The 21,602-nt window shown below is 35.7% G+C and overlaps 1 protein-coding gene across 1 annotated transcript; it reads left to right on the top strand.

Moving 5' to 3' along the window:
* The first annotated feature begins 13,879 nt into the window (after positions 1–13,879).
* Positions 13,880–20,193, top strand: LOC114301057 (ribose-phosphate pyrophosphokinase 4). The gene is made up of 7 exons (XM_028245959.2): positions 13,880–14,372; positions 17,249–17,564; positions 17,711–17,806; positions 18,232–18,300; positions 18,411–18,539; positions 18,678–18,777; positions 19,659–20,193. Exons 1-7 carry the CDS (start codon positions 13,996–13,998, stop codon positions 19,790–19,792), a joined length of 1,221 nt encoding a protein of 406 aa, XP_028101760.2. The 5' UTR covers positions 13,880–13,995; the 3' UTR covers positions 19,793–20,193.
* Positions 20,194–21,602: the final 1,409 nt, after the last annotated feature.

Genomic DNA, 21,602 nt, shown 5'->3' with positions numbered 1-21,602 from the left:
AAATGTAAGTTATGTTGATGATGGGTCTTTATTTTAAAATAATAAATTCAATATGATTGATATTATACAAACGAATTCTATTATTGATATCATATCATTAAAGTTAAATTCATTATAAGTTTCAAATCTTTGTTGGGGATAATTAGTTTAACATCCATCTCCAATTTTTAGTAATAAGAAAGATTCACAATATATTTTTGTAACTTCAAATCTCTCACCCACATCCATATATAATAGCCCCTCTCTCATTCTCTCTTCTCACACTGAACCTATCGCTCTCCTAAAACTTAATCGAAAATTTTATCTCCCTTAATTGAAAACCTTATATAAATCCTCAAAATTTGAATCATGAAATCAAATATTCATCAAATTATCTTCCAAACCCACCGAGAACACACACACATATATATATATATATACAAACAAAAGCAACAACAACTAAATCTACAACAGTAGTTGGATCCCAAAAATACTAAACTCACAAGAATTGGTAACGAATTAAAGTTGGAAGAAGAAGAAAAAGAAGAAGAAGATGTGGAAGAAGAAGAATGGCAATAGCAACAATGGTGATAGGGAGAACCACCGCACAACGCCGCTGTCATCGGTGGTATCCGATTGCGTGAAGCAATGGTTCCAAGAGGCCAAAGGTGGTGACTTCTCCAGTGAGTTTGTTGGAGGAATCGCCGATGCCATCGATGTGAGATATGGAGATGTGGCCCAAGTAGACCTATGGTCGATTCGGAGGGTGACAAAGTCGCCGATTCCATCGGCAATGTAGCTCAGGAAGTCAAAACTAAGGTCGAGATTAGTAACAGTTGCGGGTGCAAAGGACTTGATGGAGGTGAATATAAGCTCAGGTTTAATAAGAAGAGTTGCAGAAGAAGAAGAGACAGAAGAGGGGTTTTCTTACATCTCAAGGTTAAGTTTTGGATTGATGATAGCATATGGACATTACTATAACGATGATGCTTAAGTAACAACACTAGTCTAAATTGAACGGAAAATTGTAATGAGTTGCTACTTTGCCCAAGTCTAAATTTCTCTCTAGTTTAATTGAATCAAAACACAATTTTCTCTGATTTGGTCAAAGGACAAATAAAATTGTGAGCAAATTAGAGAAAACTGATTAAAACACGGAGAAAATTGTGAGCAAATTGGAAAAATTTCAACCTAGAGAAATTTGTGTTTTGAAATTTCTCTAGATCGAAATTTCTTTAAAACGAAACTTCTCTAGAAAAATGTTAAGCGACCACAATAATTATGAAAATATTACATATTATTTATCATATAAAATTTTAATATCAGAGACCTTAAAAAAAATTCTCTTTTTTTATTATAACACATCACTTTAGTAAAAAAAATTTATAAAATTCATTACTTCATATAATACTTGACACATAATTTTATATAGATTTTTTGATTTATATAACATTAATTTGATTATTTTTGTTAGATTTTTTTCTCCCTCTGTGTCATCTGGAAGCCGGCAGCCACAAAGAAAGCGGAATCAAGCATTATTTTTTTAATTTTTTATATTATTTTTTGTTTATGCAGCCTGACCTTTTGTTTAGATTAGGACCCAAAACAGCTATGGGGGTCTCAACCTGACTCATATAGTAATATTTCTAATATTATATTGCTCCAAGAAATCAATTTGATTTCTGTTGAAAGAAAAAATCAATTTGATGAGTTAACCAGATTTAGCAAGGATAGAAGGATCCAAAATAAGGGGAAATCAATAGAGTGACAACTACATAATAATTCTGAAATAAAAAAAATTCCACAAAAATAGTGAGCTCACCCTCTCATATTTACTTTTATTATTGATTAAAAATATTACTTGTCAATAATAACATTGTATCATCATTATACTGAATTTTCATTTTGAATTTGATTCATCCGATAAGATTTTCAATATTATATGCCTATCATAAATCAATTTGATTAGTTAACTAGTTTGAGTAGGGATAAAAGGAATGGGGGAAAAGCAAGGAAAAGGTTAAGAAATGAATAAAATGTTTGATGATTGAAAGGAGTTTTTTTTTTTTAATTTTTATGATTACTAAACTCATATTTTTATAGGTTTATTTCTCAAATCTAAGCACTTTTAAATTTATTTTTTGAACTTGAATTACTTTTAACAATCATGTTTTAAAACTCAATTTTAACACAAAAGCATAACTTGAAAACACCCTTTAGGAAGAAATTTGAAATTTGAAATTATAATGAATAAACACCACTTCAATAAATTTTTTTCTCTTAACTCAATTTTGGGGGTAGTGGGGAATCATAAAATGACACATAATGAGGTACTAATTTAACATGAAAGAATATCAATAAAATATAAAATGAAAAAAATTAAGAGATTTTTTTTAGGGTCCTGATATTAAGATTTTATAGTATAAAGAATATTTAATATTTTAATAATGTCTAAGGTCCCTCAAATTAATTCAGCGAAAATTCGATCCAGAGAATTTCTCTAAACTTCATATAGAAAATCAACTTTCTAGAGAAATTCACTTCAACCAAGAGAAATTTTCTCAAAATAAGAGAAATTCTCCTTTCTAACCTAGAGAAATTCACTCAAAATCAGAGAAATTTCTGCTCTCCAACCAAGAGAAATTCACTCAAACTAGAGAAATTTCCCCTCTCCAACCCAGAGAAATTCCATTTTCTGTGATTTTTCATTTCGAGGCTCGTTTTCATCCTTACAGTGATTCTCCTTGAGACAGATCGGGGACTTGAGATAGACGAAATGACGATGTAGGAAAGGAAGGAAGAGGTCGGTCGGCAAGGGTCGAACGCCGGACATGAAGGGAAATTTCTCTGTTTCTCTGATTAAGAAAATTACACACTGTAGAGGGTCAGAAGTTCAACCCCAAACTAAGTATGGACCTAAGCACTGATATCGCTCCAAAGAGGCGACCAGGGATAAAAAAAGGAGCATAGGCCAAAGCCCAATGGAAGTGGGCCAACAAGTGGGGCGAGGCAGGTCTGATCCACTAGGGCTCCAGATGGACTCCGCGAGGAAAAATGCCCAAGTCAAATTACAGAGGCAATACCTGCGGCGGTAAAGTTGCCGAGGAAACATGTGTAACGGGAAAGTTGTTGAGGCACTTTGCTTCAGCGTCGTCATTCCTAATATCTTCGGTTCCGCCGCCATCCAAAGTTGCTGAAAGAAAGAGAAAGCCGAAGCAACTACGTCGCAAAGGCAACACTTGCAGTGACCAAGTTGCAAAGGCCAAGTTGCAGAGGCACTTCGTCTCAGTGCCGCCATTTCAAGTAATGTCAGTACCGCCGCCGTTCCAAGTAATGTCGGTACCACATCCATCTGGAATTGTTGAGGAAAAGAGAAAACCGAAGCAACTAAGTTGCAAAGACAGTACTTGCAGCACCCAAGTTGCGGTGGCATTATGTTGGCACCGCCATCTCTAATATTCTCGGTTCTACTATTTGGACTCACCGCGGGAAATGGTTACCGCAGCAACTAAGTTACAGAGGCAATATCCTATCAAGGTAATAGCAGCCTTTGAGAGAGGCTTCCCTCTGCAAGCAGAGGCTAATGCTTGGTGCTGATAGCAGGCCCCAAGGCATTACTGGCCTAGGGCTGATAGGAGGCCCCAAAGTTTATTAACTTGGCACTGATAGCAGGCATCAAGACTTACTAGTTGGAGCTAATAGCAGGCCCAGAAATATCAGTTTACTGCAGCAACCCCGCGAAAATGAGAGCAAGGTAGCCCGAACATAAGGGACTCTATTTCCATTACCCAGGTCATGGACCTACCTTAGTCGTACTAACAAGACTAAGGAAGCCCCCTTGGTCTTGGTACTAAGGCATAGTATAGCTGCTAACAAGCTTGGCTGTGGTGTTCGCTTTGGGAAGCTGGGGAGTTTGTGGTTAGGTGGCTAAGGGTAGAGGCTTCGCTGAGGTGAACACGAACATAGTCGATAGCAGACTAATGGAGTCCTGAGAATGCATGTTCTGGCCAAATAGAACTGAGAAGGCAAGTGCAGCGGCAAGGTTCACCGCTGCAAATGCACTTGCTGAGGTTCAAACTGAAAAGACAAGTACAGAAGGAAACACTCCAGCTACAACTGCACTTGCTAAGGCTTAAAAGGGAGTTGCAGCAATAAACACTCTCGTTGCAACTACACTTGCTGAGGCTCAAAAAAGGCAGTTATTAAGGCAAACAGATAGTACACTGTACATGCAGAGGGACACGTGGCACCTTTAGCCTGGTGGCTCAAGGCAGAATATTTCATGTAATACTCTGGGACACATGTCTTCTATCTATTTGGCCACTTGGTATCCTCTTGGTACCAAGGAAAAGCCTATATATAGGACCCATTTCCTAAGGTTCAACAAAAGGAATTTTAGGGATTTAGGGGAGATGCTGCCTAATTTGGTATTGCCATACACTTTTTCTTGGGCCACTTGCTTCACCCTCACCTAGCTACACACTCTCCAATTCCTAAATAGTTGCTGCTACTCATTCTTCAGCCACTTCCGCCATTATTGGACCATTAACATAGTTTTGCCTTTCTAATCACTTCTCTAACCTTGAACCCCCTACACACAAACACGCACGCGCACACACACACACACACACACACACACACACATATAGCTAATAAAGGCCTTGAATTCTTTCACAAAGATGTAGAACTGAATGAAGAAATGGCCGAAATGTTGTTCCCGATGAGGTGGTTCTACTTCTACATCCCTTGCTTCGGTGGTTCGAACAAATCGATGATGGTGGAAGTGCAGTGGTGGCAGAGAATGAGGACAGAAAAGAAGGAAGAGAGGTGATGGGTTCGAGGGATCAACGCTCTGAAAAAGCTTCGAGAGTGGTCAGAGATCGTCGTTGGGGCACGATGGAAGACTTTCATACAGTAGTTCAATCGGAGCAAGATTGGCAGAGGATGAGCAAGGCAAGGGAAATTCTAGTACAATCCTCTCACTTACGCTCTCAACTTCGATAGTGTCTAAGTGTAGAACAGTGATTTGGACGAAACGTTTCGGAGCTTCTCGTTGCTGTACGCTTCGATTTCGATATCGGTGAAACCGTCCATAGATTACGATGCTTTGAGCTTCGCTTGACGGAGGACGATAACGACAATGAGCTCCGGCGATGGAAGTGGAGTTCGTTGGACAGAGAAGAGCGGAGAGAGAAAGGAAGAGAGGGAGAGGCCAGTTTGATTTGAGGGGATCAAATTTCTTTGTGATATGCGGGTATCAAGGGTTCAAGGACTTTAGACATCACAAAATAATATTATGGATCTCTTCCATTACTAAAAATGAGAGAGGGACCTTAGACAAATTTTCCCAAAAAATTATAATGAAACATAAGTAAAACATGTTGTTATATAAGAAAGCAACCCAAGAAGGAAGAGGTGAATTAGATAATTAAAAATTTGGCCAGAAAAAGATTTCAAAGACTAAGAGATTAAATGCAGCAGAAAATTCATAAGTGCACAGAAAATAAAAGGAAAAGAAAGGAGAGAAGAGCTTGACACAAAGATTTATAGTGGTTCGGCTCATCAGCCTACGTCCACTCCTCAAGAGACTTTCTTGAGAATTTCTTTAATATGAATCAATGGACCACCAAGATTCACCTAGCTTGTAGATTTTTACAAAGGACTTACTTCAATCTGTTGAGGACCTATTAACTAAATGCCTCAATTTACAAGTATTTCACTAAGAAAATAAGGAACAATTACATGAGGTACAACTGTCTTCTTTTACAACTATTCTCTCTCAAAAGATAGATATGAAAGTGTAGGCTCACAGGTAATTTAAGACTCACTCAGATGTGAAAATGAAAGTACAATGGAGTATATTAAAAGCTCATGATTGCTCTTGAATGCTCTTGGTTTTTTGTATTGAAGAAGTGTATTTTTTGAACTAGAAGAGCTTCTTCTTTATAGCATTAATGGTTTCTAACTATTGAAGAGAGGTGAAAACACATGTTCTAGCCATTGGAGCAAATCATGGAAGATATCTTCTAGCTGGGTTTGATCAGAGTATGGAGAAGGCAGACTGTAGGCGGGTCTTGGGAAGAGAAGGTTCATTAAATACACAAGCTTTAATTTAATGCTTAATCTCATAAGTCAACTTCATGGAGAATATATGGTGCTAGAAGATCTGCTCAGGGGTCAGAAAAAATGACATACTTTGCACATAACTCTGAAAAAGTGATTGAGAAAAGGGGCTGTGTCAGTACAGATCTGATTTTGCAGCTGTATTTCTGAAACCCAGATTTTACAGGTGTCGACCCCCACAACTTGGGTGTTGACCCTTTGCTCTTCTTTTCTTCTCTGAGTTTTGTTCTAGGTGTTCCTGGTGTCAACCCTTATGATTCTTGGTCGACCCTTGTTGCTGGATTACATTATGAAATTTAGTGTCAACCCTTGCTGTTTTTTGTGTCAACCCTTGCTGCTAGATTGTATTCTGAAATTTAGTGTCAACCCTTGCTGTTATTGGTGACAACCCTTACTTCTGGAATGCATTTTTAAATTTAGTGTTTACCCTTGCTGTCTTGGTGTCGACTCTTGCTTCTGGAACACTTAGACATTTTGAGCTTCACTCTAGTGTCGACCGTTAGACATGTTTCAAGCATAAATAGAATTTTGCAAACAAGTGCTAACTCATGTTTTGAGAGATTAAAACCATTTAAAAACAGCACTCTAGAATCATAAATTTTCTAGAAGCACAATTTGTATACTATTATTTTGAAAACATGAATAATAAAATTAATTTTAAATATTTGTCAATAATCAAAATTAATAAGAATTTAAAATTGAATAACCTTGGGTTAACACGTGTGTAGTACAAATAAAAAAAGTATAAAAAAAAACTCTATAATTCTTTCTTGCATCAACTTAAATCTTAATCATCCCTGAGAGGGAGAATTATGAGCCGGTTATGGGCCGAGTTAGAGGCCGAGCAAATTGGAGGCCCAATAGTGTGTTGGGCCGCGATAACTTTGGATTTACCCGGAGTTGGGGCTGCTCAGAGATGGACCGAGCCACTTAGATCTGCGCAGGTGACAACCGCGCAACTTGTGTTGCTCGGTCGATGGCGCACACTGTTAGCCCGGTCGAGAAGCTTGTGCCAGAAGCCCGGCTAGATGGCCTTTGGTTGACCGGTACGACCAGTCTGAAGGTCGGCTCCACCGAAATGCTGCCGAGCATGGCTAGAAAGGATCTTAGTTCTCGAAGCAATTGGGCATGGAACACAACATGGCCGTCGACAACCAAGTAGATTCAGCCCGACTGCCGAGCTCCCTCCCAGTAGAGTGGGCTGGCTGTAGCAACCCTCATTACTGTTTACCGAATAACCACCGATTACCGTTAAACTGAACTGATTATGACTGATAATTGAACTGATTAAAAGTACTGAACTGACTGACCGAAATCGAAACTGAGTTGAATGAATACATCTGTTTGAATTGCATTCTATCTGTTTGATTGTTCATTTGATCTGTTCACGTTTTATGTTCAAACTGCTAATTGAAGGCCTTATCGGCGGCCGAACCGAGAATTGATTAGTGTTCTATGATCCTTAGAATTAATATGTTTTTATGGTATATTTATTTGAAAACTGATTAGGTATGATTAGATTAGATTAAATATTGACTTAATGCAAGGTTGGCCTTATTTACCAAACTACCCCTATTGGACCACTACTTCACTCACACATATTGAGCCTTACACTTGAATCAAAACACTTCTTCAGCCCCTTCTTCTTGTTCAACCGACCTAGAGAGGGAGAGAGTGAGAGAATTTGGATTTCATCTCAATTGTGCTTGTGAATTGCTTGGAGAGATTGAAGAATTGATGTATAGCCTCCATAATTGAGCTCCTAATCTTACATTGGAGACCTAAGGTAGAGTAATCACCCTCTTGTTTATCTTGCTCTTGCATGATTCATGTCAAAGTTGAGGATTGAGTCATGTTTTAGTTCATACATGTTGATATAGAGCATAATTCATGTATGCATGGTTGAATTGTTGAGTTGGGAGTTGATTTCATGGTAAATGGTACATGCATGTCCATAATTTTGTAATGGTCCATGTTTTCAACTTGTTTCTGGATCAATTGGCCCCTTAGAGCCTCAATTTGGAGCTTCAAAATGATTTGAATTCATGCATGTTTGCATGTTCATCTTGTGCTTGAAAAATGGATTGAAATTGAGTTTGATTTAAACACCCTTGGGCTTTGATTTCTTAAAATTGAGCTTTGAACCATGTCATTCTATGTGTTTATAAATGTTTTCTGGAAATTCAGCCCAAGAGGATCGGTTTTGATGCTTTTGAACTTGGTTTTTGGCTTGGAGGTGCAATCTGGAATTCCCAGATTTTGCACTTCCGCTCGAGTGGGGAAAGTGGCGCTCGAGCGTGGAATCCGAGCATCCAGTATCTCTGCACTGTTTTACATTCCGCTCGAGCGGAGGATTGGGCGCTCGAGCGGAGTCATGTGTCTCAAGCTCGAGCGGGCGTCGAGCGTCCGTCGAGCGGAGATTTCACCCATCCAGTACTTTTACAGTACGCTCGAGCGGGAAAGTTTACGCTCGAGCGTGTACCATTGTTACGTGTCCGCTCGAGCGGGTAAACCTGCGCTCGAGCGGGACTCTATTTTTCTGAACATTCTGAAACTGCTTTTTGAGTACATCTTTGCATCCTCGTCCCATTCTAGGCATTCTTAGGCCTAGTTTAAGACATCTTGTTGAGGATATAGATGTAGAACACACCGAGGCAATTAGGGATTATGTTATGATATTTCCCAACTGTGTAGCTTAGTGTGTGTTCAACCTGTGAACTCTGTAGGGTTGGCGACTGGGGAGACACGCTCTAGCACACTGTAGCCCAAACTCTGTGAGTAACGATTGTGTAAAGATATGTTCATAAATGAATATCTTCTGAACGACTGAACTGTACTGTTTTCTGAATTGTCTACTGTTAACTGAATGAATGTATGTCCTATATTCTAAACTGTATTGTGGCATCCTTAGCACCCACTGTTTACTGTTACTGTTATACTGTTACAGAGATCTCTGTCGGTTCCCTCGTGGAACCACTACTGTTTACTGACTGATGACCATCATTACTGTTCGGTCTTTAAGACCTACTGTTTACTGCTATGCTAATGGATGTACCACATATGACTGTAACTGTTCTGACTGAAAGATTGAAGTATTGTTTAATGAACTGCTTTCATTACTGTAAGGACATTTCATTCTAAACCTCTTTACGCATTATGTTATTCACTGGGCTTTAGCTCACTGCTCATATATATATGTAGGTGCTCAGCCACCAGACCGGAGCTAGGAGCGCAGGTTAGACTCCAGTTTTGTCAAGCCAACTACCGTGCCTCACTGCGAGGTTCCGAGCCTATAGTGTTAAGGCTTAGGGGAGTTTTACAATTCCCCCTTCTGTACCATCTTACTGTTCTGTATAGACTGACTGTTTACTGTACTGCTACCTAGGGTTGAGTCCCTAGTCTGAACGATTGTAAATATTGTGCATACTGTTCTGTACTGTTTACGTATAATGTATGAAAGTCTTTTTCCATATAGACTGTCACAGCTCAATGGACATTATTTATTTACTGTATTGGCTTCCGCCAGGCCCTGTACTCTGTTTTACTGTGTTACTGTTCTGTAGGCCATCAGTAATCTCGGATTACTGGCCGGTTACGGTGCTAAACCCATAGGGCCGGGTTTGGGTCGTGACACTGGCAGTCGGGTTAGGTGATGTTTAGCAAGATTTGTGCTGACAGATGGGATAGCAGAACCACATGTCGAGAGATCACTGGGAGTAGATTTGGGGCACAGAAGGTATATAAACAAGTCTGTGCCCCCCATGCTGGAGACGAACATTTGGTAAGAGAAATACTTACACTCCATTCACTCCTCATCCTCTCTATCTTCAGGTGTGTGCTAACTTGATCGTCGGAGGGGTTTTCCGGCCACACACAGCCGGGTAGCTCACCGCTGTTGTGCACGCAGGTGATCGGACAGAAACGAAGCTCGGAAGCAAGGAGTGCGGGCTCACCTGGATATTTGCCCCCCGCACAATCCCCATGTTGCAACGACAAAAAAATTAAAATTAAAAATAAAAATATTAAAAAAAATTCATGCCTAATTTGTTAAGGTTTTCAGTTTTTTGTTTACAAAAAATAAGTAATAGATTCTCATTTATTTTTGTAAAAAAATAAAAATATTTTTTTTTATGTGCAAAAATATTTTAAAAATAAATAAATATAAAGAAATATATTTAATGAGTTCCTAGAGTTGGTGTCACGACTCGCTCCCTGTACCCAAGGGTTAAGCATCGTGATGGCCAGCAATTGAAGTTACTTCTGGCCAAATCTTAAACAAATCAATAAACGCGAGCGAAAGTAATATGTAAATGAGGGTACCAAAATAATCATCGGAGCTTCTATTTTTATTACAAAATTTATTGACAAAAAAAGACGATATTTACATATAAGTGCTGTGTGTGTCTATTTCACAACCTGACTTCCCAAACTCTATTTTTGAATTGTATTGTTTCCTGAAAATTGGTAAAAAACTATAAGCATATGACAGAGTGAGAAATATTATACCAAGAGTATAAGGGACACGAAATAACCATGGATAGTTAATTAGGCCAAAACATTTACATAATTCAGTTTGGTAAATAAATCATTGGTAAACAAATCATTTAAGCTGCAAAAATTGAAATACATAAATTATGTAAATAAATAACCATAACCACGGTACTGAACAAAATAGAACAGAGATCACAAAAGTGATAGTCATAACAGAAGTACGGATTCAAGAGGTGACTCGTACGAACTATAGAGGTGGCTCCCACAATAGTGTAACACTTATCTCCGCACATTACTTTGCTCCACACAAAACAGAGGTCAATGGATCCATGACAAATAGAGGGCTACAAAGTGGTTAAACAGAGACTAATGGTTATTTAAGTCCCCTAAGCCATAAGACTCTTGTGGTGGTGCTTACAAAACATAATTATATATAAGGTAATAGTCAAATATACTTTAAAATATAAACAAACATATCCATGAATTTTCTTTTAAGCAAATAGGATTTAGAAAATAATCCACCTAACTGAAATAATAATATAGTTTATAATAATTTATAAAACATAACTTGTGTAAAATAAATATAGTAAGTCAAAATATACGTAAAATATTATGATAACTAAAAATATAATATAACTCACCTTAATTTTAATACTTCACTCTTTCTTTTTACTACCAAAAATCTTTTCAACATCCACTATTTTTTTCCTTCCTTCCTCTCTTCTTTTCCTGTCTCTCTTCCGTTTCTTTTCTTTTCTTTCTTTTCTTTCTTTTCCTCTTTGATCTTGCTCCACTCTCCATTTATAAGGAGGCAGGCCGAACCATTTCCCTCCACGTGTCCACGGCAAATCCTCCTCCGATTTGGATTCAAATCCTTTTAGATTTATATTTATCTTATTAGTTTAAAGTAATTATATTTTGGCCCCAATGGTTTATAAATAATTATATTCTTCCTTTATTTGATAAAAACACTAAGGGTCCGTTTGGGAAGGGCTTTTCCGGGCTTTTCTGGCTATTTTAGTCACAAAAGACAAAATAGGCTATTTTAGCCACAAAAAACAAAACATCACATCCAACCCATAATCATTACACTTTTCTCTCACAAAAAAAGGCAAAAAAGTCAAAAAGCCAAAAAGTCCTTCCCAAACTAAGCTTTTTAGCCCAGGCTAAAATAGCCAAAAAAGTTAAAAAGCCAAAAAGCCAACCCACTTCCCAAACGGAGGCTAAATTACATTCTATTATATATCAATAAAAAATTAATTATTTATTTTACTATCACACCTATTATTATTTATTTATACTTTGACTCCTAATTTTTTTTACTAATTATATTATTTTACAAAATTACACATACTAATACAAAATAAATTATATATTTTTCTAACTGTGATTAAATAATATTAGTATAAATTCTACAGAATAATTAAAAATCTGAATTGTTACAGTTAGTGACTAGAAATGGACGATGGATAGATGTGTTAATTGGTAATGGTGGGTGATTAAAAGTATTTTATAGAGTTAGTGATCAAATATCGTCAAAAGTTACAAGATAGCTAACAAGGTGGTCAAAGATCACGACGGTGATCAACCGTCAAAAAGTCGTATGAGACTGGTTAGATCTTGCCACTTAAGCCAAGTTTGGCTACAAAGAAAAAAGTGCACTTATTTCATCTTTTTATATTTTTTGAGTCACATCAATCAACATCTCCTCTCTACTTTTTCTACACATAATACAAAAAAAGTCAAAAAGTGCACTTATTTAGTCTTCTCAAACTAGGCCTTATTGGCGATGTGTGGTAGTGTCCGATGGCAATAAGTGGTGGCTGAAGGTAGTGGAGGAGAGGAGAAATCAAAAACTTGTTTTTAAAAACAAGTGAAAGCATTTTTTTTTTTCTCCGCGTGTGTGTGTTTTCAAAAATTTAGAAATCATTTTTTTAAACAAAAATAATATACCAAATAAGTTTTTACTTTCAATTTTTAAAAAAAGTAAAAACAAAAACAAAAATTAAGAAACAAAAATATTGGTTGTTTGTTAACCTTTTTGTTTATTGTTTTCTGTATATTTTTTTCGTTTTCAAAAAAATAAAATGATTTCAAAATTTTTAAAAGCACACCCAAAAAAAAAAAAAAAATTCCAGTGGATAGCGAGCCCAGGTCAACCTTGAGCAACTCTCTAGTGGGTAGGCAGTCACATTTAAACACTAAATCCAGTGAAGACCTTTGGCCTCACCATATTCGCCCACCCCTTTATTGCTGGTTATTAAATTCGATAACTCATTAAATATATATTTTTTTATTTTTAAAATATTTTTAGATACTAAATAAATTATTTATTTTTATTTTTTGTAAACTAAGGCCAAGTTTGGCATCCTCCAAAAAATCCAAAAAGTCAAAAAGTCACTATCCTATTTAAGTCACATCATCTTATTTAAGTCACATCACCTCTCTAACACATCACTTCAAACCCAACCCAAATTCAACTCATATTTCATAAAAAGTCAAAAAGTGCACTTATTTAGTCTTTCCAAACTTGGCCTAAAACTGAAAACATTAACAAAGGAGGCCACCAACCATATTTCAATTATTTTCTATGTTTTTTTTTCTTCTTTTTCCTGATATTCTCCTTTTAAAATCACAAAATTTGGATATAAAAATAAATATACTGTTTTTTTTTTATGGGAAAAGATGAAAATAAATACTATTCAGTTTGTTTGGTTCTGGTTTTTAGAAAACGGATTTTAAAAAATTTTACTTTTTTATTTTTCGTATTTTAATATTTTCAATTAATTTTTTTAATATTTTGAGCAATTTCTTGTTTTTATTTTTAGACACACCTAATATAAATACACTTAAAAAGTATAATATTATGAATTTTTTTTAAATAACATACTAAAATATCAAAAAATACAAAAATTCAGTATCTTTTTTTATATTTTTGTACATTTATTAATTTTTTAAAATATTTTTTTATAAATATTTTATATTTAGATATATCTAGTAATATTCATCTTAAAAAAATAAGAAAAATTACTTAAAATTTAAAAAATATTTACTAATAAAAAAAATACAAAAGATAAAAAATTAAATTTTCAAAAAAACTGAATCAAGCAGACTGGTTGATTTGCTCAACAATCCAAACAACCACGCGGCTTCGGAGTTAGTCATTTCAATTCCACGTCAGCCGCAGCAGTGTCAATTCCAAGTTCAAAGTACAACACTAAAAGACGAATTAACCCAATCAAAACTCTATTATTCACAAATAAAGTACGCAAACAACCTTCACCACAAAAAACCACCAAGGGTATAATCGGAAAACCAACTAACAAATACTCATCACCGTCAATTTTTTTCCCCATTACGCGCGCACCAAAGATCTTCAACGCGCACAAATACGACACCGTAATGCCGGCCGCTCCACCACCGCCGCCGCCGTCTCCTGCTAGAAACCCTAGCAAAATCCTAAAACTCTCTTCCTCTTCTTCTCCTCTGCTTTCGAAGCCTCCACACCTTCGATCATTTGTGAACAATCGAAGAATTCGATGCGATCTCAGTAGCTTCGATGGTCCTCAAAAATGGACAGTCGATTGCGTTTCCGGAAGCGATCCGATTCACATCATCCTGAAACCTCCTCCTTCTTCTTCGATTCCAATGGCTTCCATTGATTCGACTGTGAAGAGCGCTAAGAAGGTTTGCCTCTTCTACTGTGCAGAAATGGAGGCTCTTGCCGAGCGAGTCGCCGCTGAATCTGACGCAATTGAGCTTCGCAGCATCACCTGGAGGTATTGTAGTTGTGTTGATCATTAGATTTATACGAGTTGATAGATATACTTCAAATTTAAGTTCTTCATTGCAAATGGCATTGTGATTTTACCTCTTTTTGTCTCTATGGATTGTTATTTGAGTTAATCTTCCACACATTTTGATGCAAGTATGAGAAGCAAGATGGCTTATTTAGAGCATCTCCAATTATTCACCAATTCTTAAATTTTATGAATAAGCTAAAAACTTGCTCATCAATCTTGTATTAAATTAAGAGATAGGCAAAATTTTCACTAAATCAGTGATAAACAAAATGCTTCACCCAAATTTCCAAAAGTCATATTTTTTCTCAAATTTGATGCATTTTAAAAGGAGTAAGGATTTAAGATGATTTAACTTCACAAAAATGGTTAAAATTGGTTTTTAGGATAAGTTTGGAATTTTTCAAAAAGATTTGATAAAAAACGAAAATAAAGGGTTGGAGTGTTCCAATATGAGATCAAGCTTTTAACCAAATTGTCACTCAAATTTGATGGGAAAAAAAAAAAAAAAGAAGAAGAAGAAGAGAGAGAGAGAGAGAGAGAGAGAGAGAAGAAAGAGTAACGATTGCAGATAGTCTTTGGTAATAGAAAATCATAGGGTTCTAATAAATTTTTTCCTTGTCTTCATGTTTACAATGTAGTATGAGTTAAGGATTAATTACACGGACACCCTCTCAACTGAATATTACTTTAGCCCTGCACCTTCAGAACCATACATTTCGACTCTTCAACTATAAAATTGTATCATGTTGACCCTTACGGTCTTTTATAGTTGAGTGGTCTAAATGTATGGTTAGAAGTTAAGCAGTGTTATTAAAGGGGCGTCTAGGCATGCACCTAGGCTCGAGTCCCATCTAGGCCCAAGGTTTGCGCCTTGTAGTGTTTCAGGTCAGGCGACTTCGATAAGACGTGCCTAGGCGTGCACCTAGGCCCAAGTCCCGTCCTTAGTTGCAGGAATCGTCCAACTAGGTAGCGATTCTGAGTAAGAATCGCGATTCCGCGTTTCTTAGAGAGAAACGTGTAGGAATCGCGTTTCTGTGCAAAGAGAAACGCGATTCAGTCCAAGACGGGGTCGTAAAGGGGAAAGAGAGAGAGAGAGAGAGAGAGAGACCCTAGCCTTCCATGTCGAAATGAGAGGAAGAAGGGTTTTTCAGAGAAACTTACAGTGAACAATGGTAGGGTTTCTCAGACACATCTTCGATTCAGTCAACGAAGATAGCTTTCGATCTCTGTTACATTTCCTCTGATCTGGTCACGATCTTCGCTGATCTGGTCACGATCTCCTCTTCACTCTCTGTCTTCATCTCTCTCGACCTCCTCTTCTGTCTCTCTGTCTTCATCTCTCTCGATCTCCTCTGACCTGGTCGTCTTCGTCTTCTTTTTCCTCTCTCTCTCTCTCTCTCTCTCTCTCTCTCTCTCTTTCGTCGATCAGATCTGTCCCCTCCCGTTTGTAACTAATGGGCATGTTTGATTGGGTGGATTAGAGCATGGGATTAAGATTATTAATCCGTGGACCCAATTATCTCATGTTTGTTTTAACATTTTGGTTTAGGATTATTAATCCAATGGATAATTAATCCAACAAATTTGTAGAATTATTAGTAATGGGGTAGGGGTGGGATTATTAATCCAATGGATATTAATCCAATTGGATAGTGAATCCTACACTAATTTAATAGGATTATTAATACTTCACTATTAGTCTTTTGAATCAAACATGACCAATGAGTATAATAAATAATATAATTATAATATAATTTGTTATATAATAAATAATATAATTTGTTATATTTAAATAATATAATTATAATATAATTCGTTATATAATAAATAATATAATTTGTTATATAATAAATCTAATTAAATCATATATAATAAAAAAATTTAATAAAATTTATAAAATAAATCATCTAATTTTTTATTAATTATTTTAACATATTTTATTATTCCTTATTTGTTATATTTTTTTATTTATAATATATATATCAATTAAAAATAAAAAAATAAATTAACAATAACATATTATTTAAAAAATATAATAAATAAATAAAATAATTAATGTGTATTATAAAAAATATTTATGAAAAAACTTCTAATCTGTATTAATATATATATATATATATTACCGCTCCCCGAGGCGCTCCCAACCTAAGAAACTTCTATCAGCTCACGCTTCCCCGCTCCCGCTCCCGCACCCGCTCCCGCTTTGTGCAACTAAGGTCCCGTCCAAGCCCAAGGTTTGCGCCATAGTGTTTCAAGCCAGGTGATTGTGATAAGGCGCTTGACTGGCCCAAGGCTTGCGTCTTGAGGGCTTTTTTTTATTATTGCTTTAATTGGTTTTGTTTAAAATTTGACCATTGATTTAAAATGGTACAGTTACAGAAGATCCCTACTCTTATTACAGATGTCAATACATTGGCTATTCAACCCCAAATCAATGATAGAAGAAAACTTAACCCTAATTCCTAATCTTCAAAAAACACTAAATGTTTAACATTTCATTTTGTTTATGTTGAACCCTAAAGTATTTACTTATATTAAATTATATTTTTCTTCGTACAAGGTGTGCCTCACTTCGGTGAAGCCTGTGTCTCGCCTTGCGCCTTGCGCCTTGAGCCTTGAGCCTAAGCCCTAGGAGACCTTGGCGCCTTGGTGCGCCTATCACCTTTAATAACATTGAAGTTAAGGGGGTAAAGTAATATTTCAGTGATTTTGAGGGGGTGTGCATGCACTTAACCAACAAACAAATTTGGTTCACTAAATTTTCCTTGCATGCTGTTTCAGTTTGTCCATGCGTGAACTATGAAGTTGAAGCTCTTGTTCCTGAACACATTTTATGCAATTTAATGCTTTAGGACATTTCAAGACGGATTCCCAAACTTGTTCATATCTAATGCTCATGGCATTCGTGGACAACATGTAGCATTTCTTGCCTCATTTAGTTCTCCAGGAGTGATTTTTGAGCAACTCTCTGTTATCTATGCATTACCCAAGCTATTTGTCTCCTCATTCACTCTTGTCCTTCCATTTTTCCCCACCGGCACTTCTGAGCGTATGGAGGAGGAAGGAGATGTTGCAACAGCTTTCACTCTTGCTAGGATATTGTCAAATATTCCAATTTCAAGGGGAGGACCCACTAGTCTGGTTATTTTTGATATCCATGCATTGCAGGTTTGACCAATATGCTGCCGTTGATGATTTGATGTACTTTTCACATTACCTCACTGATGAGTTTTTGTGTTTTTATAGTTTTCTTGAACTGCAGTGTTATTTATGATTCACTGAACATCTTTGCTTCATTGATTTTTGTTGCCCAGGAGAGATTCTACTTTGGTGATAATGTTTTACCATGCTTTGAAAGCGGGATTCCTTTGCTTAAGAATAGGCTTCAACAGCTCCCCGATTCAAACAACGTAACATTTTTCTTTTATTTTTTATTTTAACTGTGGAAGACTTTAAGAGAATATATCAATTGTTCAGAATTAATTTTGTGAAATAAAGCGTCTTTGATTTGCTGGTTTTTGCTGACAAACCCAATGTTTTGATGAAGGGCACCCATGGCATGAAATACTGAATGCAAAGGTGCTCAAATGAACCCATTCCTACAGGCAAAATACTATACATCATAAGATTTCAATTTCTTCCCTGTGTAATTTTGTTGAAATTTTAAACCAGATAATTTGGCATGAGATCTCAGTTCAGTTTCTTAGCTGAAGATGGGTTTGGTGTTTTGATTAACTTTGACATTGAGGACTTGCACTGGTTAGATGATGAGATTTATTGCATATTCAATTCTTTTTAATGTCTAACAATTCTTATATTCTCACTCTCTTTTTAGATATCCATTGCTTTTCCTGACGATGGTGCGTGGAAACGGTTTCATAACCAGCTGCAGCATTTCCCTACGGTATTGTTCCTATTCATAATAAGGATGGTCTATTTCCTTCACCACCTTGTACATCAAATCCATCAAAATATCTCTATTGTGTTATGCATAACCTATTGCATGATTCTCAGATTGTTTGTGCCAAAGTTCGGGAAGGCAATCAACGCATTGTACGGCTCAAAGAGGGAGACCCTAGAGGACGTCATGTTGTGATAGTTGATGATCTAGTACAATCAGGTGGCACGCTGATTGAGTGCCAGGTATGGAAATCCTTAAAGATGATGCTTTAACCTTTTGTTATCTCTGGTTGTAGACATTGAACTCCAAGAATTCTTCTTCTTTTCTCTTATTTGCAAGGCTGTACTTATCCTTGAATTCCTGTCTCTTGACTTTTCTAGAAAATGTTGGCAAAACACGGAGCAACAAAAATCAGTGCCTATGTGACACATGGAATTTTTCCCAATAGGTCATGGGAACGCTTTGAATATGATAATGGAGGTATGAATAGAAAGAATGTATCATCTTTGTATTTCCATTATGATAATTCTTTTCATTATTAGTATTTTTGTGTGCTTTTATCTTGTCCCGTGATTTAAAACGGCCACTTCTGAGTAGAGTTACAAGGTTTATATTTGAACTCGTTGCCTCTCAGAAGGCCCTTAAGCTCGTCTTATTAGAACTTTGATTTGTGAATTTCTGTGAAAAAATTCTGCTAGACATTTTGTTAACCTGCCTCATTCCCTGGTGATAAATATACAACCCAGAAGACATTCTATCACTATTTGGTTGGTGCCATGTTTGCAATACAGTCCATCTTTTTCTTTTCTTGCTTTCCTTAATTTTTTTACCTTTTCCTTTCTTCAATGAAGTTCGAAAAATCCTGTGTTTTTTTTTTATCGCTATTGCATTCAATGGCATTCTTGAAACTCCTCCAAAACTTCTTTTAGAATTTACTATCTTGATGCATATTCTTTTTTATGTACTCTTTGACACTTGACCCTAAAAAGCTTTAGATCCATCCAGCACGCCCACCATTTGAGTGCAAACTATCTTCAAATTAAACCATGTAGTTGCAACGACTTCATGTTGGTACTAGTTTTTTTTAGCATATCATGTTGATCTTTGCAGTAGTATTCTTCTTAATGGTTTTTCATTGTCTATTTTCAAAAACAGAAGAAACAGAAAGTAATATGGAAATCTTGTTTGGCAAACTATTTTCGAATGCTTGATGATTTGATTTTAATTAAATGACAATTTTACCCAGAGACAAGAATACCTGTAGCTTCTATTATCCTAAGTTGCATTTTCATTTGTGTTTGTCTTCCAAACCATTAATTAATTTCATCTCTTTTTCCTTTGTATGCACTTGTTCCCTTCAGGGTGTCCTGAGAATGGATTAACGTACTTCTGGATCACAGACTCATGTCCACGGACAGTGCAGGCAGTGAAGAGCCGACCCCCATTTGAAGTTCTTAGCCTTGCAGCTTCCATATCCGCTACCCTTCAAATTTAACAGTGGTTTTGAAGCATATGATTCCTAACTCTTAATAAATGGGACATGTTGGTTTATTGTGTGCTTGTTTTCATCTCTCCCGGAATCAACATCTATAGGAGACTAACAGACAGTAGGAATTTATTGGTGTTCATAGTGTTGATTTACAATAAAATTCAGACAGCATTTTCCCTACCGTCTGCAACATATTCACAAATTGTAACACTAATAAATTGATGTATGGGTAGTTCATGAGTACACCACACTGCTAGAGACCTACATATGAAAGCTTCTCGCTCGTGTGCCCTTTGCATTGGTATGCTCTGTCATCAATGCAATCTCAAATCTGGACATTTGATTACAAAGTGAAAACTATAGCATTAATTTATACCGGCATTTATAAATAAGCATGTTTTATTTTATTGATGGCGTTTTATAAATGATACTGTAGTAGCTGGAAGATAATTTCTCTACTAAATTGAAACATTTTTAATTGTGTCCTACGTTCTTTTTTAATTGTGTCCCACGTTCTTTTATGTTATCATTTAGGATAAATTTCACTTTATTCTCGTGTGGTTTGGGCTATATGTGGTTTGTCCCCTAACGTTTGGACAAAATCACATACAGTGACGGAGCTAGAAAATCAAATTAGAGGGGCAGTTATTAATTATAATATTGAAAAATTTTACAAAAATATTTAATGCAAGTTTTTATGATTAATTTTGAGAAACATCAAAAAAAAAAAAAAAAAAATTAATGTAATTTATAACTAGTGTATCATGGACAATATAAAAAAATATGGATATAAGTCTTAAAATAAATTATATAATGATAAAAAAAAATTATAAAAAATTTGATTAAAAATTCAATATAATGGTAATATCACGTCATCATTAGTATGTGATATTACCAATTAATAGTAAATAAACACATAAAGAGTGAATCTCACATGTCAGATATAATTAACAATCCAATAAATTTCATATCTTTATAGTGAGATTATTTATATTTGCATGTCAATAATAATGACATCACCATTACATGCAAAATTTTTAATAAATTTTTTATAGATGATATAGTTTATAATAGTTTCTTCATTTTCATTCAAAACAATCATTATTGTTCTCATAATTTTTAAAATGTCAATTGACATTTCACTCAAATAATATTTTTGTAATTTTTTTTATTTAAAATATTTTCTTTATATTTGCAACAAAACAACAACAACAACAACGTCCAATTAGTACACATTAATGTGTGTTTGGGAAGAGAAAGATTGAGCACACACCTAACCTTTGACATAATGCACAATCCCAAGACTTGAACTCATAATCTTAAGGTTATTAGGTTATGTCTTAACCATTGAACCAATAGTCACCTTCTTTTTTTATATTTGCAAAAAAAAGCATAAAAAAAAATTTAAAAAAAATCTCAAAATTCAGGGGACACGTCCCTTGCTGCCTCCGCCACTGACCACATAATCCCCATGTAATTTGTGGATCAAGGTACACCACTTACTTTTCAATCCAACTTAACTGACTGTGACTGTGAAGTTCACATACCCATGAAAAGAATAAGCTTTATTTTAAAACTAAAATATCATTTACACATTTTTAAATTTACAAAAGCATGCCATTCTTCTCCCTCATTCTCTCTCTACTATTTCTCTTTCTATTCTTGAACTCCAACCCACTATACTACAACTTCCTCTACTCCTTCTTTGGATGGGGCAATGGGCACTGACCCAGAAATAAATAAATATATATATGAACTTGTAATCAATGTTAAATGATTGGATAATATATATACATTTACAAATTATATATATACA

Source organism: Camellia sinensis, chromosome 10, assembly GCF_055761805.1.
Source record: "Camellia sinensis isolate YWXY chromosome 10, ASM5576180v1, whole genome shotgun sequence".
Lineage (NCBI taxonomy): Eukaryota > Viridiplantae > Streptophyta > Magnoliopsida > Ericales > Theaceae > Camellia > Camellia sinensis.
This window is presented reverse-complemented; position numbering and strand designations above follow the sequence as displayed.